General features: G+C 49.5%; 1 protein-coding gene across 2 annotated transcripts in view; it reads right to left on the reverse strand.

Annotated features, from left to right (window-relative positions):
- Positions 1–218: 218 nt before the first annotated feature.
- igf2bp2a (insulin-like growth factor 2 mRNA binding protein 2a) overlaps positions 219–22,500 on the reverse strand; it is a 48,682-nt gene continuing 26,400 nt past the window's right edge. For both annotated transcript variants that reach the window (XM_084478985.1, XM_084478986.1), the window contains 13 exons: positions 20,354–20,405; positions 17,142–17,205; positions 16,295–16,588; positions 15,786–15,920; positions 14,193–14,315; positions 12,244–12,379; positions 10,335–10,472; positions 9,700–9,768; positions 8,682–8,804; positions 8,049–8,123; positions 7,488–7,619; positions 6,332–6,445; positions 219–5,468 (listed from right to left, as the gene is read on the reverse strand). In XM_084478985.1, the coding sequence (XP_084335111.1) occupies positions 5,364–5,468; positions 6,332–6,445; positions 7,488–7,619; positions 8,049–8,123; positions 8,682–8,804; positions 9,700–9,768; positions 10,335–10,472; positions 12,244–12,379; positions 14,193–14,315; positions 15,786–15,920; positions 16,295–16,588; positions 17,142–17,205; positions 20,354–20,405 (1,560 nt within the window). In that variant the 3' untranslated portion in view covers positions 219–5,363. The remainder of the gene's footprint in view (positions 5,469–6,331; positions 6,446–7,487; positions 7,620–8,048; positions 8,124–8,681; positions 8,805–9,699; positions 9,769–10,334; positions 10,473–12,243; positions 12,380–14,192; positions 14,316–15,785; positions 15,921–16,294; positions 16,589–17,141; positions 17,206–20,353; positions 20,406–22,500) is intronic.

A 22,500-nucleotide genomic window follows, 5' to 3' on the forward strand; every position in this document is an offset into this window, starting at 1 on the left:
TCTGTCACACCGCAGGCAACAACCATGCTGAAGACAGTGAGTCATGTGTGAAGTATTCCAGAGACACGCACACTGTTGAGGTTAATTAGAGGAGCAAACGGTTGCTTTTACTCACCGGCAGTTTTTCTGGTTTGAAAAGACTTCAAAAGCAATGAAGAGGAGTCAGGTTTTTTTTTTTGCTTTTGTGTTTTTTAAATACTCTTTATTGCTCAGATGCAGGTTGGTCAGCGATACAGTGCACTCAACTCAAAAACAGCATGACAGTGAGCAGAAATACACAGATCCATGGAGGTGGATGACATGGAGCTTTAAGGTTCTGCCCTACACAAAAATCACCAATCACGTCAAGGTGTTTCTAGACCTGTTGACTTATGGGAAATGCAAGCCCGGAGGGTGTTTCCTTCACCCATCCACGGAACAAAAGGAAGATTTCCATTGGTGGAATGCAGTTTAGAAATGAATCAACCAGAACACACAGAATGTGAAACTAGGATTATCAATGTGTTGCTGGAGTTTGTGTTTTTATTTATTCATGAGCAAACATAGAATTGAAAACACTGTTGAAGTTCTGCAAACATCTGACTAGAATGTACTGTATCGGTTTTCAGCAAATCCATGCCTCGATCGTTTTAGACTGTTGTTTAATGCCCTCACTTCCTGTTAACATTCTAAGACAAACACACACACACCCACACACACAAGCTTTTCCAGCCTTTGTCAGACCCCGGCTAGTCGATATAGTTTGTCAACTGTGGTGTCTTCTACTGTTTTAATATCACTCATTCTTTTTTTTTTTGCCACTGCTTCCTCTGCGAATGTTAGAAATGCAAGCTATGCCTTCACAACTTCACTATTAGGATAGGTGATTTTAAGGGAATGAATATAAAAGCAAAGTTTTCAAGCTATTTCTCCACACAACCACTCTATCTGGTTGGTGTGGATGATGACAGAACTAAATTACCAGATAAATCAGAATAAGTGAGAAACAAACTGGCCAACCATGAAGGGATATGGCAAAATGTAAAGTTAAACCCCCAAGCGACGTCAAATTGTTGCAGTCAGGTATTATGCTACTTAGTCACATAATCTAAGACACTTTATGAAACTTAGCAACACCTATCCTCAGAGATTCTTATCAAGTTCCATCTACACAATACTGTTACAGATTTCTCTTCAGTACCTCTGCATGCAGTGACAGACGGGCAGTTCTTGTTAAGACTGGATGCTCTGTTCACCGAACCGCAGTGAACCACGACACCAACTCCCTGGAGTCATAGCAAAGCAAACCTCAGCCTAGACACAGCGACACAAACGCGGATAAGTCCGAGGTCTGGAGAAGAAAGAACAAAAAATAAAACAACGTGTCCTTCCTCTTGCCTCCAAACATGTCTCATTGTGTACAAAACGGAGGTGGGCGTCTCACTATCACAGTTGCGAAGTGTGAGTCACAAGGTACAATGGTACTTTTAGAGCAGTGATCTGCCCGATGCACATGGGTCACTGCAGTACGGTGGCGCTGTACTGCAGTACTGTTACTGAAAGGATAGGATTACAAGTGTTCTGTCCGGGGTCCAGTGAACGCCTCTAGTCGCAGTGTGTGTGTGTGTGTGTGTTGGGGGGGGGGTCCCCAAAATGGCCTCATGCTGGGGGCCGTTGTGTTTGTGTTTCGATTTTGTTGTTTTGTTTTCATGAACTACTCTTCCTGTGTTCACATGGACAAGCATCCCAACCCTTCTGCTGACAGCGGAGAAAACATGATGTCCGCCGTCTTAAATCAACACAAGCGTAATAGTTAAAAAGACGTCAAAGACAAAACACTAACTTTCACTATTGTTCATTTATTTAAACCCCCCACCCCTACATTGGTTTTAGTTTTTAGTCACTAAAGTCAGCCTTGGTTTCTCAGAGGTAATTCCACAAAAAAAAGAAATGTACAGCACAAAAGAAATGAAAACGGTGGGAAAGTCCCCATTCTTGAAAGAAGCCGATACGCGCTAAAAAGGGTCTCCCGCCATCTCTCACAACGCGGGTTTGATTGGTTAAGTGTTAGGTAATAAGAGAGAGAGAGAGAGACAAGAAAACGACACATACATACATGTGTGATACATGTTTTCACATATACATTAACTTGTCGTACACAGTGACATTTCAATGACTAGTTGTTCTACATTCTACACAGAAGACTAAGGTATAACTTCATGTTCAAGAGTCCTGTCGTTTTTGTATTTTTACAAATTTAAAATCGTTTGTTTGAAATCCACCCCGAGTATGTTGATATAAAACAGAGCTGGTAAGATTGATTCGGGCGTTTTACAAAATTCCTTTTTTTTCTGAAAACAAGTGAATACACTTTCTTTTTAACACAAAAAAAAAACCTGGATGCACAATTAGCAATACTGGAGGTACAGATTTAATACCGTTTCAATCGTATTTACGTTTTGTTTGTTTCTAATGTCCTTTCTTTGTCGATGATGAAATCAGCACACAACATTCAAATTCATAACCACTTCGGGCAGTTGACCCCTTCGATCCTGTCTTCATTCCTTTTCATTCATTATTGAATTTGACTAAGAAATCTGAATCTTCTCAGACCTGGTCTGCAGGAGGTGGAAAGGCGTCCAGACCTCACTGCGGTGTACAGACGTTTAAAGACCTGTTGTTTTTTTGCCCCCTCGCTTTGAGCTGGACCTGAAGAGCGTAAAAGTTTGCTGTAAATCCTTTTTCTCTTGTTCTTCTTTTTATTTAAAAATAAAAAATAAAAACGGTAGGTTTACAAGGCATACAAAATGTTGGTAAAAGGGGAAATGAAAGATTGGACTGAGGTGCCCTGAGGCCTGAGGTAGATCATAATACTGACGTGCGCACTGCTCACATCCGGACCAAAGTAACGCCTTGGTTCACTTATTGATCGCCTATTCCTTTTCTTTTTCAGGTTTCATGACATTATTATTCATAGTCTAGTTTTTCAAGAATAAAACACTTCCCTTCAAAGTAATATGGCAGTGTCCCACTGAGAAATAAAGTTTCTTATCAATAGCTCTCATCACAAAATAGGAAAAAAATAGATTCATAAATATTACTCTCTCTTTTTTTTTTATATATATACACACACACACAGACACACATGCATGCACGCGTGCACACACGCACACACACACACACACACACACACACACACACACACACACACACATACACACTCGGGAGGAAGCTGTGCGTGTTGGCGGTTTAACCTTTAGCGTCTGGAAGGTGAGCTGAGGGGCAACGGTGGAGCGGCGGGGGTCAAATAAGGCAACAAGCTTCCATGCTCTCCAGGGGAGTGGAGCAGGGGCCTCCCGCCTGCAGGGCCCTCACAGGGGCACAGCGGTGGGTCAGAGGGCCACGGAAAGCACCGAGGCAGAGCGAGCGAGAGGGAGATCGAGAGAGATAAATATAGAGATAGAGAGAGGTGATATACAAAAAGAGAGAGACAGAGAGAGACCGAGTGACAGAGAGAGAGTCAGAGAGAGAGAGAGAGAGAGAGAGAGAGAGAGAGAGAGAGAGAGAGAGAGAGAGAGAGAGAGAGAGAGTGAGAGAGAGAGTCAGAGACAGAGAGAGAGACAGAGAGCAAGCGAGCGAGAACATTCGGGTGGTGCCACTGACCCGGCACCAGGAACAGGGCATGGTGGTGATTTTCTAGAAAGGCTGCATATTGTACATTCACAGCTGTCACGCCCGTCCACAACGCTCCCTGGCGCGAGGGAGGGTCAAAGCCATACACAGATGCCATCGTGTGTGTGTGTGCCACAGGTTATATAGTGCCCCCTCGTGATACCCAGCCCCCCCCCACCCTTTGTTTTTGTTGGGCTCCTCTTCCTCACTCTCGCTCAGAGTAGGGTGAGCCTGGATGTAACCCCCCCCCCCGACCCACCCACCCCCGGTCCGAACGCTCACTTAAGGCAGAACTCATGGTGGGGTGCACATTCCAGAACACGGGTGTCACGCGTGTTTTCGTTTTTTTTTAAGACGTCAGTATTTTTTATCCATCCGTTTCATTTTTGAATGTTACTTAGAACCATCTTTTTTTTTTTTTAATAATAATCATTTTCTTTCTTTTCGTTATTTTAGTCCAGGACATCAAGCATGAATGTATATACAGTCTAATGCACACGGAAAGGGAGTCTAGTTCATTGGTAAAAAGTACAATAAAAATTAAAATAATAAAATCCCTCTTGTGTGTTTAAAACCTCTCTGGTAAACATGGCAGTTGGTTCAACTCCAAAAGGCTGCAGATAAGATTATTCATGAACTCCATTTGTTTGAGTCAAAAACAACATGCCAGGTGAGAGAGAGAGAGAGAGAGAGAGAGAAAGAACGAGGAAGAGAGAGAGAGAGCGAGAGAGTGATGAGAAAGTGAAAGCATAGAAAAAGTAAGGAAATGGAAGAAATGAGAGAGCTTATTATAAGTGAAGTCATCTGATATCAACTGTAAGAAACATTTCCAAGGGATGTTATCCTTTGCGTTGGCACACACACAGGCTTGTTTTCAAAGACTTAGAACCAATCTCCGGTCGTTTTTTTTCAGTTAAATTTGAAAAAAAAAATGTCAACCAGTGTGACCGTGAGCTATGCTGCCACCTCATCTCTGGAAACGAAATGAAAGTACGGATCTGTCATCCGTTGTTATTCCACTAGAGAAAACGACAGTGCATACCATCCATGTGTATCAGTATACATCACTACGCTGCGATAATACCAAAAAGATGACTTGCTCTTGCAATCTGAACATCGCACAACCTGTGAGAAAGCGTCTGCTGCTACCACTGGCTCTCCTACACCCAAACACGTCCATCACAGCGTGCTCGTGTTAATGCGGTTTGCGCTGCTCTCTGCTGTCTGTTAGGCCTATGTTAGTCCGACTAATGAGATAACGTTAAATAGGGCGAAGTCAATTTTCTTTCAAAGTTTCTTTTGATTGTTTTTTCGTTTTTTCTCTTTTAATGAATTTAACTGTAAAGATGTCCAATTCTCCATATTATCACCCCCCATCATCATCAACATTATTATTACTATTATTATTATTTTTTATTATCCTTTCTGTTTTTTTTGTAGTTTTTTTTTAAACGTATAAGTATATATCAGCGCCCCCCCCCCCCCTGACTGGCAGTGCACACTACGCCCTCAGCATTCTGCTCACTCCTTCCCCTCCAATGAAGTTCTTTGGTTTTGTTCCCGTGCTGCTGGTCTGCCTGCCGTGTCCCCCACGGCCTTCCTTCCTCCTTCCTGGTTGCTCTCTCTTTCGATTGGATCGTCTCCGTGTCCGTGTGTCGGGAGGGCTACATTCATTGGCTGGTCGCCCCCTGGAGCGCCCCCCAGAGGCCAGGTCACTTGGTGGGGTGGGCGGGCGGCGCGGGGACCCCCTGCTGTTGGTGCTTCTGCTCCTGCTGCTTCACCTGCTGGATGATCTCCCGGATCTTCCTCTGGGCAGTCTTGGAGGGGGTGGAGGGGGAGAGGGGGTGGGAGGGTGGGTGAGGCGGTGGGGGGGGGGGATCCCGGTCAGACCGGGCCAATCATACAGCCCGTACAGAACAGTGTTGGACATCTCCGATGGACTGAGTTTAGGCGGTTTGACGTCTAACGTTTAGGTTGAACGTCTCAATGTCACGTAAACAAGCAATGCATGTAAAATTCATAATGTTTATTATGCTGTATTGTAGGTTGTTCACATGTTTTAGTGTATTGAAGTGAATTGTATAGTATAGTATATTAGTATATGCTACACGTGAACCTCCTAAGATGGCCCAATTTGATTGGTTCGCTATCTCTGGATATTGGGCAAGAGGAAAAAATTGAATATTCAACAAAATGATATCCCTAAAAACACAAAAAGAGCAACACAATATGATCTTTGCGTTTTTCAAGGTAAAATTAGCTTATTTTTTAAGTTGTATTGTTGCTCGTTTGTTATTGAGTCTGACGTAATGGGGAGCGCCTGCTAATAAAAACAAATAAATCCAGGCAAAAAGTGTTATCTTGTTTATTTTTGGAGTGTTCACGTGTAGTATATACTAAAACAATTATTCACCTCAGGCTCCGTGAATAGTGGGGAATAGCCCTATGCTTCTGTCTTGGCCAGGCTTCTCTTTGAAAATATATTTTAAACCTCAATGAGACCAATCTGGTTAAATAAAGGTTAAATTAAAAAAATAACATAATAATAAGCATAATATGAAAAAATTTCTTACGTTTATATGTCGTGTATCACAGAAACCAACTATTCACACACCAGCTTGTGTGTTTGTTACTGTTGTTTCTGCCGCCCACGTGAAAGATGTCGTTAAACATGACATACCTGGCTGGCGAAGAAATGGCCGCTGATTTTCACAAAGACCTCGTCGTTCTCGTCGGGGGTTTGGTCCCGTGGAACGATGACCTCAGCGCTGGTCAGGTTCTGCAGCTCATTCACCTGGAGAAGACACGCAGGTCATGACCCTTGACCCAGGACATTACCGCCTCACGTAGCATCTCTTCAAGCAGTAAAAATGCACACATTCACACACCAACGGCGGTGTCAACCATGCAGGGCGACAGCCAGCTCGTCGGGAGCAGTTACAGTGAGGAGTCTCGCTCAGGGACACCTCGACACTCGGCTAGGAGGAGCCGGGGATCGAACTAACAACCTTCCGGTTACCAGCACAACACACTCTACCTCCTGATCCATCGGTTCTTACATCAAACACATATTCGCTCAATTTACTTCAAAGCGACACTAATAAACTATTGTTTACCTTTCGCAAATCCCTCTGAACACCTGATATCAGAAGGGGACAGCTCAGGATGTCTCACTCCCACAGGGGGTGTTGCTAAATTACAAACATCACCCGTTCTATTTCTACGCTGCTACTGTTCTCTCCCGGCAGATTGCCCCTTGTAATCTTCGCCCACACACTACGAGCCCCTGCCTATTCGGTCCTACTCCACTGTTTTCAGCAGTATTTCACTTTGACGTGAAACACACACTGCTGCGATTGATGTGTAGACGATGTGATATCACAGTCATTCTGGGAAGTGTAAGAAATAACACGCCGGTGCAAACACAAGCAGAGGAAGCCAGAATAGCGACTGACAAACGACACACAACACAAATACAATCCCACACATAAACCCTGGGGCAAACTGTACTCGATGTGGGACGTTTTATATGGCTCTAAAATCGTTTGAGGCCTGCATCATCCATTAAAGGTGACATATTATACTACCAGGTGTGAGTGTGATTAGCCCTTACAAGCCGTTTTGAAAATCAGCCTCTTCTGACATCACAAATGGGCGTGTCCACCTACAGTAGATGTGTGCTGGATAGATCAGTCTACCAGCCGTTTTTCTTACAAGCCGTTTTGAAAACGGCTTGTAAGGGATAATCACACTGACACCTGGTGGTCTAATATGTCACCTTCAAACACTAACCGCCCCGCCGTTAACACTCCTCGACAGCTTCCTCGGGGACTCACGGTTTTGCCGCCCTTGCCGATGACGCGTCCGGCGGCGGTGGAGGGAACCTTGATGTGGGTCTCCAGCTTCACCTCCTCTTTGGCCGTGAAGAAGTTCTCCTCCTTCAGCTTCCCAAATATCCTGCCCTGCGCCTGCAGCACACAAGGGGGGGGGGGTGAGGAGAGACCGGGGGGATCACTGGGGGTCCACTGGGGATACATGGGAGACCAGACTACACTCGATCTTGTGCGGCGGTCACTGAGGGTCACCAATGCACGCACTTATTGTATGCTGTAAGTCCTGGAACTCATAAATAGCCAAATAATACTTGGCATTATGTAGCGTCTTATCCTAGCTATATTTGTTTGTTTATATTTGTGTATACAGGGAATGGGTTAACCTAGCGATTGTTAGTGCTTGGCCCTTGTTTCCATGAACATCCTTACTGCACCGACAGCGATATACTGTTTCACTTTCTTCTAACAAATGTACTTATTAAGCCGCTTTGGATCAAAATGTACTTATCCTAAGTCGCTTTGGATACAAGCCTCTGCTAAACACCCTGAATGTGAAGTTCTTACCTTGAACTGAGCCTCAGGCGGTCCAGTGATGATGACCATCCTCTCGGTCACCTCTGGGTTCTCTGCCGGCGCAATCTGAAGCACAGGACAAAGGAGCAGGTGTTTAGCGAGCGGTGGGTGCGGGGGAGTGTCTTCACGTCCACATGAACGCTACTATCCCGCCTCACACAGACAGGCGCCCTGTCCTGGTGCCTCGTCACGGTGAGTCATCCGTCTTCCAGATGCTCTGTACACACTACACACTCTGTACACACTCTGTACACAGCATGCGTACTCTATACACACTACACACTCTGTACACACTACACACTCCGGCGGGGGGAAACAGCTCTGACCCCAGCTCCCCCAGGGAACCAATGAGACGACTCAAACACTTTGTTGTGTCGTCTGAACCCCCCGCTGTCAGCACTTCTAGGGAAGTGCTCTCTCTCGCTCTCTCTCTCTCTCTCTCTCTCTCTCTCTCTCTCTCTCTCTCTCTCTCTCTCTCCCCCTAACTTCCCATCTGGGAAGTTAGTGTGCATAGTAACAGAGACGCCATGGGAGAGTGTAACGTATGGCGGGTGGGCCTACAGCCTACAGCCTATAGTCTGTCTGTCTGTCTGTGGTGAGGAGGACTCAAGGACTGAGACCCACCTTGATGGAAGCTCCGGCGAAGCGGGCCAGTTGTTTGATATGTTGGCCCTTCTTGCCGATCAGTGCCCCGACAGCCTGAGTAGGGATGAAGAGGTAGACCACCTCCTGCTCTGGAGCCTGCTGCTGCAAACACAAGGAGGAGGAGGAGAGGCAGGAGGGGGAGGAAGAGGAGGATGAGGATGAGAAGGAGAAGGAGGAGGAGAAGAAGGAGAAGGAGAAGAGGAAGGAGGGAAGAAGGAGAAGGAGAGGAGGAGGAGGAGGAAGAGGAGGAGAAGGAGCAGAAGAGGAACAAAAAAGAGGAGGAGAAGAAGAAGGAGTAGGAGAAGAAGAAGAGGAACAAAAAGAAGAAAAAGGAGGAGAAGGAGAGGGAGGAGAAGAAGAAGGAAAGAAACTAAATGAGGATTCTTCTTAATGTCATCCATTGTTTTGATACCAGAAGGTCAAAGGGCACCAGTGGAGGTTACAGACTAGGATGTAAGGATGTCCCTCTGAGACATGATCTTATGTGTACCCAAAGTTTAAACGCCTTTTTATGAATGACAAGAAATACACGTTTTTCCTCCATTGGGGCGAATACTGAAAACGTTTGTGCACATTAGCTTGGAACAAACACACCCTTGTTAGTTTAACAGTATATGTAAAGAGGATGGAGGTTCTGATTGTGTGTAAAGGTGTAGGGTGGAGGTTCTGGTTGCGTGTAAAGGTGGAGGGTCCTGGCTGTGTGTGAAGAGGGTGGAGCTTTCTGGTTGTGTGTAAAGGTGGAGGTTCCTGGTTGTGTGTAAAGGTGGAGGTTCCTGGTTGTGTGTAGAGGTGGAGGTTCCTGGTTGTGTGTAAAGGTGGCGGGTCCTGGTTGTGTGTAGAGGTGGAGGTTCCTGGTTGTGTGTAAAGGTGGCGGGTCCTGGTTGTGTGTAAAGGTGGAGGGTCCTGGTTGTGTGTGGAGGTGGAGGTTGGATGGTGCTGGTTTTGCGTAAAGGTGGAGGTTCCTGGTTGTGTGTAAGGGTGGAGGCGTGGGACCTACTGAGTGCTGGTGGGGCAGGGTACTTGCTGGAGGTACCCTGTAGAGGCCACTAAGATGTGAAGAGTGACTCTGCAGCGGAAACACAAACAAGAAACACAGACCCGTCAGATTATACAGGAATGGACCCAGAGGCACTGTCACGCGATTGCACAGACACACACACACACACACACACACACACACACACACACATCTAAAGGGGGAATTTGGGTGGGTGAATGAATCATACATTAACATTACGAGCTTCACAACAATACATTCTGAAGCTCTGGCTCACAGGGCTGCGTCTCAGTGCCAGATGATACCGACCGTTACCGACAGATAACTGACTCATCCCTGGAGGGCCTGGGGGGGGTTTCTGCGTGTGGTTTCACACCGGATGAATGCAAACCCCAGTCAAATCACTGTTTTGATGTCTACATCAAGAGCACTTCACTACCCTGGATTTACCCCCATTGAGGACGTCATGCCCGGGAGCAGGGATTTACCCGACACGCTTCATGACAAACACAAGTGGCAGAGGATTCAATCAAGAGTGGTGAATGTGACAATGAAAACCAAACGTGCCCATGTACGGTCGTGTTGTTCTGTAGAGGAAGTGAGACGGAGGTTTGAATGATGAGGGGGGAACTCACTAGGAAAGGATTGTATCCCGCGGGTGCCACCTGGGGGACGCCGCCCCTGGCCCCAGCAGTAGGGGGCAGCACTGAGAGACCGGAGGAGAAGATGCCCAGGGCATTGAGGTTCAGGCCCGCGGTAAGGTTGGTTTGTTGCTGTTGGGGAGAGAGAGAGAGAGAGAGAGAGAGAGAGAGAGAGAGAGAGAGAGAGAGAGACACACACACAGTACACGTGAAAGGTGGGCGACCGACTATTCCGACACATAGAGACGTTTGGACTTTGGACGTTGATCCTTTTTTCCAGTCTTTATTCTCCTCATTATGCCTGCTTCCTGCAAGCGTGACGGACACAACAGGGTCTGCTTTCACCTCTCTCGCTCCTTCCTGTCTGTTGTGTGTGTCGAGTGTGAGTCTCTCTGTGGCTGTGTGTGTGTGTGTGTGTGTGTGTGTGTGTGTGTGTGTGTGTGAGTGGCTGTGTGTGAGTGGCTGTGTGTATGTGTATGTGTGTGTGTGTGTGCGTGTGTTTGTGTGCGTGTGTGTGTATGAGTGTGTGTTCAGTGCAACGTCCACACTGCCACGCTAGATGGCCATAGCGGCCCACCACACAGACCAGCCAGTCGGAGAGAGAGAGAGAGAGAGAGAACACACACACAGCGCTTACACCACCCGACACCCTGCTCAACGCTCACTGTGTGATACATCATGCCTAAATACCCAGATACACATGTCAACAAGGGACCGAAATGAATACACCATCACTTTGTGTTGCTGGAACACCAGAAATAGCCTAGTTTACGACACAAAGAAGCCTTCAAGAAATAAACATTTCCATGACATAAAAGGCAGTCTATTTTGAAGCCCGTTGTCAGCTGCCCGCGACTCAATTCCAGCAGGCCTCAAGACGCCAATATTAGCCCTGGGAGAAGAAGGGCAATCTCCCACTGGCTTTAATCCAATCAGGAGTAGACACACGTGCGATGACATACTACCAGCTCTGACCTCCACAGGCTGTGTGTCCCCGCCCCCTCCCTCCGAACCCCGCCCCCCCCCCACGCCCCCAACCACCACTACGATGATGATGATGATGTCACAGCGGCGCGGGTCTGAACGACTAGCCGCTCTGCGGCGCGACTATGGCTATGGTGGCGGCGGCAGCAGGCCGGATATCAGGTGGATGCTGGGAACGGCGGCGTGCTCCAGAAGGCACACAGACACTCACAGCGGGAGGGGGGGGGGAGGGGCGTGAGTCAGAGGTTCTCGCTCGCCTCGTAATGGCCTCCTTCTCACGCATACATGCACACACACACACACAGACACACAAACAAGCAAGCACACACATAAACATGCCTTCTTGAGGCACTTGCGAGTCACTGATGAGCTATTTGGTGATCGTTTACAGCGCTCAATGGGGCAATGTTACCGCCACGCTGCGTACCGTGTTTCATACCACTGCCGCCGTTCACACGCTCAGCGGCCACCGCGACTGACTCACACTGAGGTCATCACGCGCCGTCTTCCCCCTCTCCTCCCTCTCCTCCCTCTCCTCCTCCACCAGCAGCAGCAGCAGCAGCGGCACCTCCAGCATGTCCACGGCCCCAGACAACCACCACTCCTTGTCCACCCATCTCAACGGTGAAGGACCGCCTCCACCTCCACCAGCGCCGCCACCAACGGCGGCGGGGCGGACTACCTTGCCACGGACCACCACCAACCCCAGCTTCACACACGTTCACCTTCAGGGCGGAGTCTACCGCCGCCACCACCGCCGCCACTGCCACCACCGCCGCCACCGCCGCCACCACTACAACTATGATACCCACCACACATGCACACGCACACAGACACAGACACAGGCACAGGCACAGACACACGCACACGCACACACACAGGCTCACACACACAGCGCTGAATGCAGGGCGGGGCTTACGTTGATAGTAGCGATGTCGTTCTCGTACGCCTCCCTCAGCTTCCTCATGATCTCGGCCTCGGCCTTGCAGCAGGCCTCCATGGCCCCCTTCACCGTGATGGTCCGCTCCGGGTTGTAGATGGTGAGGTCCTGTAACCTGTGGCCCACACACACACACACACACGCACGCACGCACGCACGCAAACACACACACGCACGCGCACACGCACATGTGCACACACACACACACACACACACACACACACACACACGCACACGCACATGTGCACACACACACACACACACACACACACACACACATTTATGCTCAAACATACATGCATGCACACACACACACACACACACACACACACGCACATGCACACGCACATGTGCACACACACACACACACACACACACACACACACACACACACACACACACACACATTTATGCTCAAACATACATGCATGCACACACACACACACACACACACACACACACACACGCACACACACAGGGACAAGGAATAGGGATTTGAAAACATTGAACAGCGATCAGATTAGCAACTCATTAGCCTTCAGCAGGTGAGGTCTCTCACTGTGTCTATGTTCACTGTGGTCATCTCATCTCATATCAGTAAAACAAGACTAAACCTCATGGAACAACACAGCGTAGCGCAGCCAACGGAAAAGTCTGCCACAACAACAGAGCTTGTGACATTAGGGCCAGGTTGGTCCTATTTGGAGAGGGAGGGGACAGACTCTGAGACTGATGAGGAAGATCATAGATTTGTCTGCTGAGTCAGTTCCACTCATGTGAAAATAAATAATGATGAATAATTACGATTCATTATTATTTGTCATTATTTAGTTCCACTTATGTGAAAATAAATTCAGATGAATAATAATTAATAATTATTAAGGAATTATAATTAATTATTATTATTATTAATTAATAATTATTAATAACACTAAATAATGATACAAAAACATGACTAACTAAGTTAAAATTATCTCTCACTCTCTCTCTGTGCAGCTTATGTTGTGGTTGTGCACCAGGCCATATTGAAAAGCAAAAAGATGTCTTCACAACACACACATAAATTTCAATCTATTGGTCCATTGATCAAACGATCAATGGCTCCATAAAACCACTTAGGCTCCATTCTGCACAGCAGACAACCCCTTCGTGTCTTTGAATATGGAGCCAATCTATTCAGTTTGCCCTGAGTGTCTGTTTGTGTGTGTGTGTTTGCGTGCGCGTGCGTGTGCGTGTGTGCGTGCGTGGAGGGCATTTTGAAAAGATGTACCATCTCAGAGACACAGTGTAGTCTCATCAATATCTGACACTGCCTCTACCTCTCTCTCCCTCCATCTCCCACTCCCTATCGCCCTCTCTCTCCCTCAGTCTCCCTCTCTCTCCCTCCATCTCCCTCCCCCTCCCCCTATCACAGCTCATTACGCCCTAACCAGAGTAATTCATTAGCGCTAAATGAACGCAGGGTTGAGGAGCGCGGTCCCGTATAATGGGGCTGCTATCGCCACTCTTCTGAAACGAGGGCCCCCCTAATCAGCTGGCCAGCTCAGGACAGAGCTGTGCCTCTCTGAGTGAAACCACATGCCCCGGTGCTGGTAAGTGTATCAGAAAATCAAAGGCAGTTTCTGGGGCGATGTGGGGGGGGGGGGGGGGGAGGGCGAATGGCATCTTGCTGAGAAAGCGCCAGTTGATCTAGAGTGAGGCTGTGACTCCGGCTGCTGCAGGGTCCCGATCAACGCTAGCTTCCCCATCACCCCTCAGCACAGCGCTGGCCTGTTTGAGACACTCTCTGCCCTTTGGGTTCTGCTGGGTGGCTGCTGGGAGCCTAGAGATAGACGTCTGCCAGTGGTGATGGTGTGTGTGTGTGTGTGTGTGTGTGTGTGTGTGTGTGTGTGTGTGTGTGTGAGTGAGTGAAAGAGAGAGAGACTAACGAGGAGATGGTGATCTTGGTCCCGGTGTCCTCCTCGATCTTCTTCAGGTTGCGTCCCTCCTTCCCGATCAGACGGCCCACCAGGCTGTTGTGGGCCAGGATCTTCAGAGGGATGTCCTCCGTCCTGCACATGCGCACACACGCACACACACACACACACACACACACACACACACAGCCACACACACACAAACGCATGTTAACCGATTTATTGAAGTGTATACATATCATATAACATGCAAAAGGCAAATGGCAATCATTGTTTCCAAGGAATAATAGGGCATAAAGACGCACACACACACACACACACACACACACACATAATGGTCGCAGACACATACACACAAAGCAAATACACACATGCACACACACACGCACACACACACACAGCATTTACTCACTAGCATATCGTACACAAACAAATGCACAAATACACAATCCAAAAAACATCCACTCGTGATTGTAGGAGGAGGGCTGTGTTGTGGTGCGATGAGCGGTTTGGAATGTGGATATTAGCAGCTGGGAGCGCTGGTGACTCTCACCAGCAGTGTGTGTGGATGTGTGTGTGTGTCTGCGTAGATGCCTTTGTGGTGGTGGGAAATGTCCACCGTAGCCAGAGATGGGATGAGGGGCGTTTTATCGATAACATGTTTGCGCTTAGACCGACATGTGTGGGACAAAGAGGGCTGGGGATGCGGCGGATCACTGTTGGGGTGTGGTGGGCGGGTTGTGGGGGGGGTTTAAGATCACAGTGTGAAATGAGATGAATAAGACGTACTTTGAAGGAGTGTGTGCAGGGCGAGGTAGAGGAAGGGCTGCGAAGGCCTTTCAAGTTGGGTTTCTGTGTGGGGGGGGGCTGGGGGCGGTGGTGAAGTGGTTAGTGGGTTAGGGTGTGTGGTGGTTACTGGTTACTGGTGACAGGGCGAACAGGGTGGAGTGGGGTCAATCAGAAGGCGTATGGCAGGGTGTGTGACGAGGTGTTTGCCCCCGTGGTCGTGGGTGGATTGAGTGTCTCCTCAAATGTACTCAAGAGCCATCGACAGCCCGCTGATACACGTGCACGTGAGCATGTGTGTTTACACGTGCAGAGTAAAGGCTGGGGAAGAGGGTTCAGTGAAGAGAGGAGATCAGAGGACTGCTGCATGGACAGGAGAGACAGGAGAGACTGCTATCACAAAGTCTCCCCTGTCCACACAGGAGATTACTGTGCGGGGTTACTTAAAGGATCTTCCAGGTTAGTTAAAGGATGAGATCCGAGGACCGCTGCGTGACCCAGAGTGAATACAGATACAGCGCTGAACAGTGATACTGCCATTAGTGTAAGGACAGTAGGCCCCTGGCTCAAGGAGGCCTGGTAATGGAGACGCTGGGGAATCGAACCCAGGGACCTTTGGGCTGGGGGTGTGGGAGCCCCTGGCTGCTGCGCTATACTGCTCCCCTTCGCGGCCCATGTAACTACGTCAACACATATGTAATGCAAATGGTTCAAACATTTGCGCACGCGCCGGTCAAACTCTGTCTGTGAGTTTGACCGTGTGTGTGTGTGTGTGTGTGTGTGTGTGTGTGTGTGGGGGGGGGGGCGGGGGGGACTCACGCCTTGGTCTCCAAGGCCTCCTTCTGCATGATGTCCAGGATCATGCTGCAGGCGGAGGAGCAGCCCTCGGGGGTGGAGTGGATGGTGATGGGCTTCTCCGCTGCACCTGCATTCTCCTTTCGATGGATGTCCACCCTGCGGTCGAGAGAGGTAGAGAGCGGTAGAGAGAGGTAGAGAGAGAGAAAGAGAGAGAGGGGGGGGGGGGAGGTAGAGGTAGAGAGAGGTAGAGAGAGAGAGAGAGAGAGAGAGAGAGAGAGAGAGAGAGAGAGAGAGAGAGAATTGGGAGTTTGGGAGGAGGTTTTTCATTGTGTCATTTCTAAACAAGTCCTTGGGACCAAAGCAGCTCGCCTCATCTGGTGTTTTCATGAGCAGGAAACTTATGAAAAGAAGCCGTAAGAGGAGTCACAGGGAGGACGAGTCACTCAGGTCCACAAGGAAGCCATACACGTATATCACGTGTAGCAGCAGTGTGTGCGAGGTCTCCGGGGGGGGGGGGGGGTCTCACTCACTTGGACTGCGTCTGCTTGGTGACGTTCTTGATGGTCAGGCCCTCCTTGCCGATGATGGCCCCGACGAACTGGGTGGGCACCAGCATGCGCAGCGGGAAGTCGTGCTGCTTGTGCCGCGGGCCCCCGAAGCCCCCGGAGGGCCCCGGCTGGGGGCCCTGGTCCTGGTCCCTGGAGGAGCGGCCCCCGCGACGCATCCGCGGGGCCGTGAAGGCCGGAGCGGCGTCCATGTCCAGAATATACGACACCCTGAAGGAGTATTCCTCAAACTGGTGGCCCGTCAACTTCTCGATAGCTCTGCATTGGGTGTGATGGGTGGAAGGAGGTGGTGTTGGTAGTATTGGAATGTAGGTTGGTTGTGATGGTGTTGGTAGGTGGAGGTGATGGCAGTGGATGGAGGTGGGTGGAAGGAGGTGGTGGGTGGAAGGAGGTGTTGTTGGTAGTAGTTGTGATGGAGGTGGTGGGTGGAGGTGGAGGTGGGTGGAAGGGGGTGGTGTTGGTAGTTTTGGAATGGAGGTGGTGGGTGGAAGTGGGCGGAGGTGATTTGTGGCGGGTAGAGGTGGTGGTGATGGAGATGATGGAGTTGGAGGTGGTGGGGAGGGTGCGAAGAACAGAGGAAGAAGGTGGAAAACAGATTAGGACATTATGACAAGCCTAAAATGTACAATGTAATCCAACCAAACCCTCAACGGTACAGTATGGGTAGTATGTGGTGGGATCGGTGTGAAGTAATTACTTGAACAGGTTTACTGAAGAGGAAAGCCTGTGTTTTAACTAACCGGAGCACCATTCAACTGATTGGATTAACAGGACAGCCCGGGCAGGCTGGGGTCAGACACGCGCTACTTACAGTTTGGCCTCGTCCTTTGTGGCGTACGTCACATTCACCACGGCGGTCTCTGTGTCAGTGTTCACTGTACGACACAAAACACAACAACAGAAGAAGAGCGGTGGGTCATGTGTCTTTTTTTCGTATCTACGCCGGGCCGTGTTATTGTCTTCACGTTACCACGGCAACCAGCCCTTGCTCCTCGCCTCAGTGCCAGCGACGGGGCATGAATGGAGGGACTCACAACTCCACTGTGGTCTCAGCCACTAGCAATGGGCTGTTACAGGAACTGGGCTTCGATTGACAAATTCCTGTGTGACATAAAACTACAATTTTGTCGAAGGCCAAGTTGTGTTGTGAATGAGTGACAATTTCCCAAACACAAAATAGCACAAAATGATACGAAGATATCAAACTAAATCACTTCATTTTTAGAACGATTATTTTTTTGTCTGACAACACAAATACTTTTGTAGTAGTGATAGCAGTAGTAGCAGCAGTAGTAATAGAACATTCTGGAGTTCTGCTCTCGTACGTTAACCCCTTCTTAATGACACCCATGTCAACGTGACACGCTCCAAGGGAACCGTGGCCAGCAGTACTCATGACTGGGTGAGTGGGCCGGTCCAAATCAGATTAACATGACGGGCATGATGAGGGCATTGTGTTGTCTTTGAATGGGGTCCTTGTGTGCCGTGCGTGGGGCAGTGTGGCCCATGAAAACAGAGAGAGGGGGGGTATGGTGCAGGCATTACACCAAAAAATGAAGGACACTTTTTTTTGTAACTTTTTTTTCTTAAGTGAACGACGGAAACAGTTTGTTGTTCTTTACAATATCACACCTAGATTGCTGTCGGACATCACAGCCAATCAGAGCTCAAATGGCCTTTGTAGCGCGACAAATGAAACTGGCTCCTTTATTTGTGGTTGGCAAGCACTATTCTGTATCGATGACACATGCAAAAACACAAGCGCTTTCTGCTCAATCTCTTCTCTTTGTATCGGCCTTGGGACTATTTGTCGTATTTGGTACCGAAAGTTTCTTTATCAAGGTGTTGTTTAGTTTCCCCTACACCCACATGACAGAGATCTACGGGTGTAGAGCTGTGTGTGTCTGCGCCTCCGATCGCTGCCCTGGACCCTGGCTGCTCTGGGAGGAGCGCGGTAATCACAGAAGTCATGTTGTTGCTTCTATTAGTGTTCTGGCTCACCTCCTACAAGCTCAGGAAACAAACTGGCTCCAGGCCTAAAAATATGCCAGTGTCAGACAAGTCTGACATTTATTCCGATAGGAAAATCTACTTTCTCTTTGCTTATCTCATGGAGCTAAGTGCTTCTCTCTAACAGTGAAGTTTGTGTGTGTGTGTGTGTGTGTGTGTGTGTGTGTGTGTGAGTGTGTGTGTGTGTGTGTGTGTGTGTGTGTGTGTGTGTGTGTGTGTGTGTGTGTGTGTGTGTGTGTGTGTGTGTGTGTGTGTGTGTGTGTGTGTGTGTGTGTGTCTGCATGCAGGGATCAGGCACTCTGGAAGGGTTAAACCTGGTGGCTTCCAGCTGGCATGGAGAGGCTTAGGGGGCCGACCCTGATATTGTCCCAGGGCCAAGTTCTCTCAGGCTGGGCAGCGCGTCAGCCCGTCACCCCTGCCCCGCCCGGCCTCCAGCAGGCCTCCCCGTGCCACACAGGAACAAGAGGACCGGTGGGGACTGGGACACTGCCACACGCCAGACAAAGTGACAGACAAGCATGGCGGGCCAGCAGGCAGAAAGGCAGACAGACAAGCAGGCAGGCAGACAGACAGACAGACAGACAGACAGACAGACAGACAGACAGGCAGACAGACAGACAGGCAGACAGGCAGACAGGCAAGCAGACAGACAGGCAGACAGACAGGAAGCAGGAGAAGGTGGTCAGTGTGCAGCTGAGCAGAAGCGGGGATAAATGAAAAACGGGCCCAGTAGGGAACGCTCCAGACTGACAGACAGACAGACAGACAGACGGGGCAGCTCTGGCGCGGTGCACGGGGAAGGCGTGGCTGCCAGGAGAGGACCACCGCGGCTGATGGTTCAAGCGATGGCGGGTGTGTGATGGTGTGTGATGGTGTGTCGTCGGGGGAGGTGGGGGCAGGACAGGGCGGGGCGACTGACCTGCTGCTGCCTCCCAGCACCTGTCCTGCCCCGCGCCGGTCCTACTCAGCCAGGGCTGGCACGGAGCGCATGTGTTAGTGTGTGTGTGTGTGTGTGTGTGGTTGTGTTTGAGATGGACAGCAAGCGGAAAAAATAAAAGTATGAGCAGTTTTTTTTTTTTTGTGGATGTGTATGTGTACGTGTGTGTGTGTGTGTGTGTGTGTTTGGTACATTGGAGAGTTTATGTTTGAGCTAAGAGATTCCTGTACTTCTGGTTATCACCACACACACACACACACACACACACACACACACACACACACACACACACACACACACACACACACACTGAACGACTCACCACAGGCGCCTACAGTAACCTCCCCTATTACCGCTGTGTACCTCCCCAAAACACACACACACACACACACACACAAGCCCACCCCCGGCCACATACACACACACACCAAACTATAAACACAAACACACACACACACACACAAGAACACATTACTACTGGATGTCGGCCATACTTGCCCACTTCAATCCATAAACGTTGTGCCCTGGTAATACACAGTACTCATTATAGAGTCTGCATGGTCCTCAGACTCTCCCCCGCCCTTCCTCCCCCTTACAAGACTCACATGGCAACACAAAGACACTGGAGGGTGGGAAGGAAGAGGAGAGGGAGGTGGAGGAGGAGGAGGAGGAGAGGGAGGGGGCGGAGGAGGAAAGGGAGGAGGAGAGGGGGAGAGGGAGGGGGAGAGGGAGGGGGCGGAGGAGAGGGAGGGGGCGGAGGAGAGGGAGGAGGAGGAAGAGGAGGAGAGGGGGAGATGGAGGAGGAGGAGGACAGGGAGAAGGAGGAAGAGGAGGAGCAGAAGGTGGAGGAGGAGTAGGAGATGGGTAATGAGATGGGTAATGTTTAGCCATGTGCTGGGACCAGGAAACAGAGACCAGGAAGAGGCCCATGACTCCATGGGAGGTGTGTGTGTGTGGTATGTGTGTGTGTGTGTGTGTGTGTGTGTGTGTGTGTGTGTGTGTGTGTGTGTGTTGAGGCTACACAGGTCGCACATTAACATGGTGGTTCTGAGTCAGGCAATGGAATGATGCTGTACCTTGTTCCACATTTTCTACGGTACCATACTGGGCTAGAAGTCCATCCAAAACCTGATGGGGGGGGACAGAGAGGAAGGGTTTAGAGAACAACACAATACATAAATACATCAGTGGGCTGAGACCCCAACAGACACACACACACACACACACACGCCTTGCTACGCAGAGAACAGCCTGGCAGCACGCTCACATATTTTGCAAAACATCTAGCAGTGACACATCAACTTGGAAAAAACCTTGTGTGTGTATGTACACACACACACACACACACACACACACACACACACACACACACACGCTCATCAGGTCTGAATGAGTGTGTGCATATGTGTGTGTTTGTTTGTGTGTGTGTGTGTGTGTGATACTACTCTATTTGTGTGTTCCTGTTCACAAGTACACACTAGTAGGACTATTTGACACATTGTATGATGCAGACAGGACAATCTAATCCCAGGGAGCTTGACTGTTTTACAGCAGCAGGAATGGTGCTCTCTCTCTCTGTCTCTCTCTGTTTCTCTCTGTTTCTCTCGCTCTTTTCTCACTGTCATTCAATTCAAAATAGTTTTATTGGCATGGAAACTAAACCTTCAGCCAAATCAGTCTGGAAATGAAACAAAGGTAAAAGTAGGACAAAAAGGTGAATAAACAGGGTTCATTTAAGTATCAGTATACAGCATATCATTCCAAGTTCTGCTCAAATTATGTAACGGTGAATCAAACTATATCCTGGAACGGAGGACAGGTAAAAAAGGAAAAAATAGAAAATACTATGAAAAGGTTAAAGTTATTGTTTGTGCAATTTCTGGTGCAGTAGCAGAACAGAAACTTAATCATAAGTATTTCAGTTTCTCGTTCTCGTTCTCTCCCTCTCTCTCTCGCTCTCTCTCCATCTCCCTCTCTCCCTCTCTTTCTATCTCAACTATCTCTCTCTCTCTCACCATATCGCTCTCTCTCTCTTTCTCTCTCTCTCTCTCTCACACACACCATATCTCTCTCTCTTTCTCTCTCTCTCTCTCTCTCTCTCTCTCTCTCTCTCTCACTATATCTCTCTCTCTCTCTCGCTCTCTCACACCAGCACTCAACGTCTCCCCTCTCTCTCTCTCTCAATGTCTCCCCTTTCTCCCTCAAACCCCCTCTCCCCTCTCCCTCCCCCCCTCTCTCTCCCTCTCCCCCACCCTCCCTCCCCAGGGCGACGTCATCTCCCCAGGGAGCGCTGCCCGTGCCAGAGCGCTGGCGACGGTCCGAGCGGTGGCGTGGGCGGGGCCACTGACTGACGCGCTACAGGCGGGAGTCACGGAGACAACACTCACTCACACACACACACACACACGCGTACCCACAGAGCATCCCAGAGACACGCAGCGTTGACGCAGCGTGCGTGTGTGTGTCTGTTTGTTTACGGGCTCGCCCGCACGATGACATCGCAGTTCTGTCGTTTTGCGCTAAACATACGGCGGCGGATCGGCCTCAATAGCGCGCTAGCCGCGCGCAGGCGGTACACCTCGTAGCGGCCGCAGGTTCGATTCCCGCCGGTGTCGCCATGCTACCCGTCTTCATCTCTCACAATTATTTTTATAAAGCCCATGGAAATATATTGAAAAAGACGACTAAACGACTGCGGTGACTGAGGTCACGTGACCCCCCCCCCCCCCCCGTGCACGGATTCCTTGGTCGACGCCGTACACAAACGCAGGTGCCATGGGAAATCCATTCAGAGTAGACGCTGAAGAAATATTAGTACTAATAATTTCCTTGGGGCGCCATAAAGTCACGTGCTATCTGTTATCTGTAACCGCCGCCTCACGGCATGAAAACAAAGCCTGCGTGCGAATCGCATCGGGGCATGGAGTTCACGGTTGGCATGACAACGGAGGCATGTGGAAGAAACCGCGCCGAGGACAATCCGACGCGGGCGCGCGCGCCCGGAGATGTGTGTGTGTATTTCTGCGCCTCACGTTTGTTTGCGCGTTTGTTGATTTCACACCCGGTCTCCGCCGCCGCGCTGTGATTGCATCAGAGGTCTGAGGTGTGCTTTAATGCCCTGGGTGAACACCTCCACCTCACTGATACACACCCCCAGTGAGGAGGCCTGCACACACACACACACACACACACACTACACACGGACACGCCAACACACTACACA

This window comes from Micromesistius poutassou (genome assembly GCF_964030765.1).
Source record: "Micromesistius poutassou genome assembly, chromosome: 14".
In the NCBI taxonomy this organism is placed as follows: Eukaryota; Metazoa; Chordata; class Actinopteri; order Gadiformes; family Gadidae; genus Micromesistius; species Micromesistius poutassou.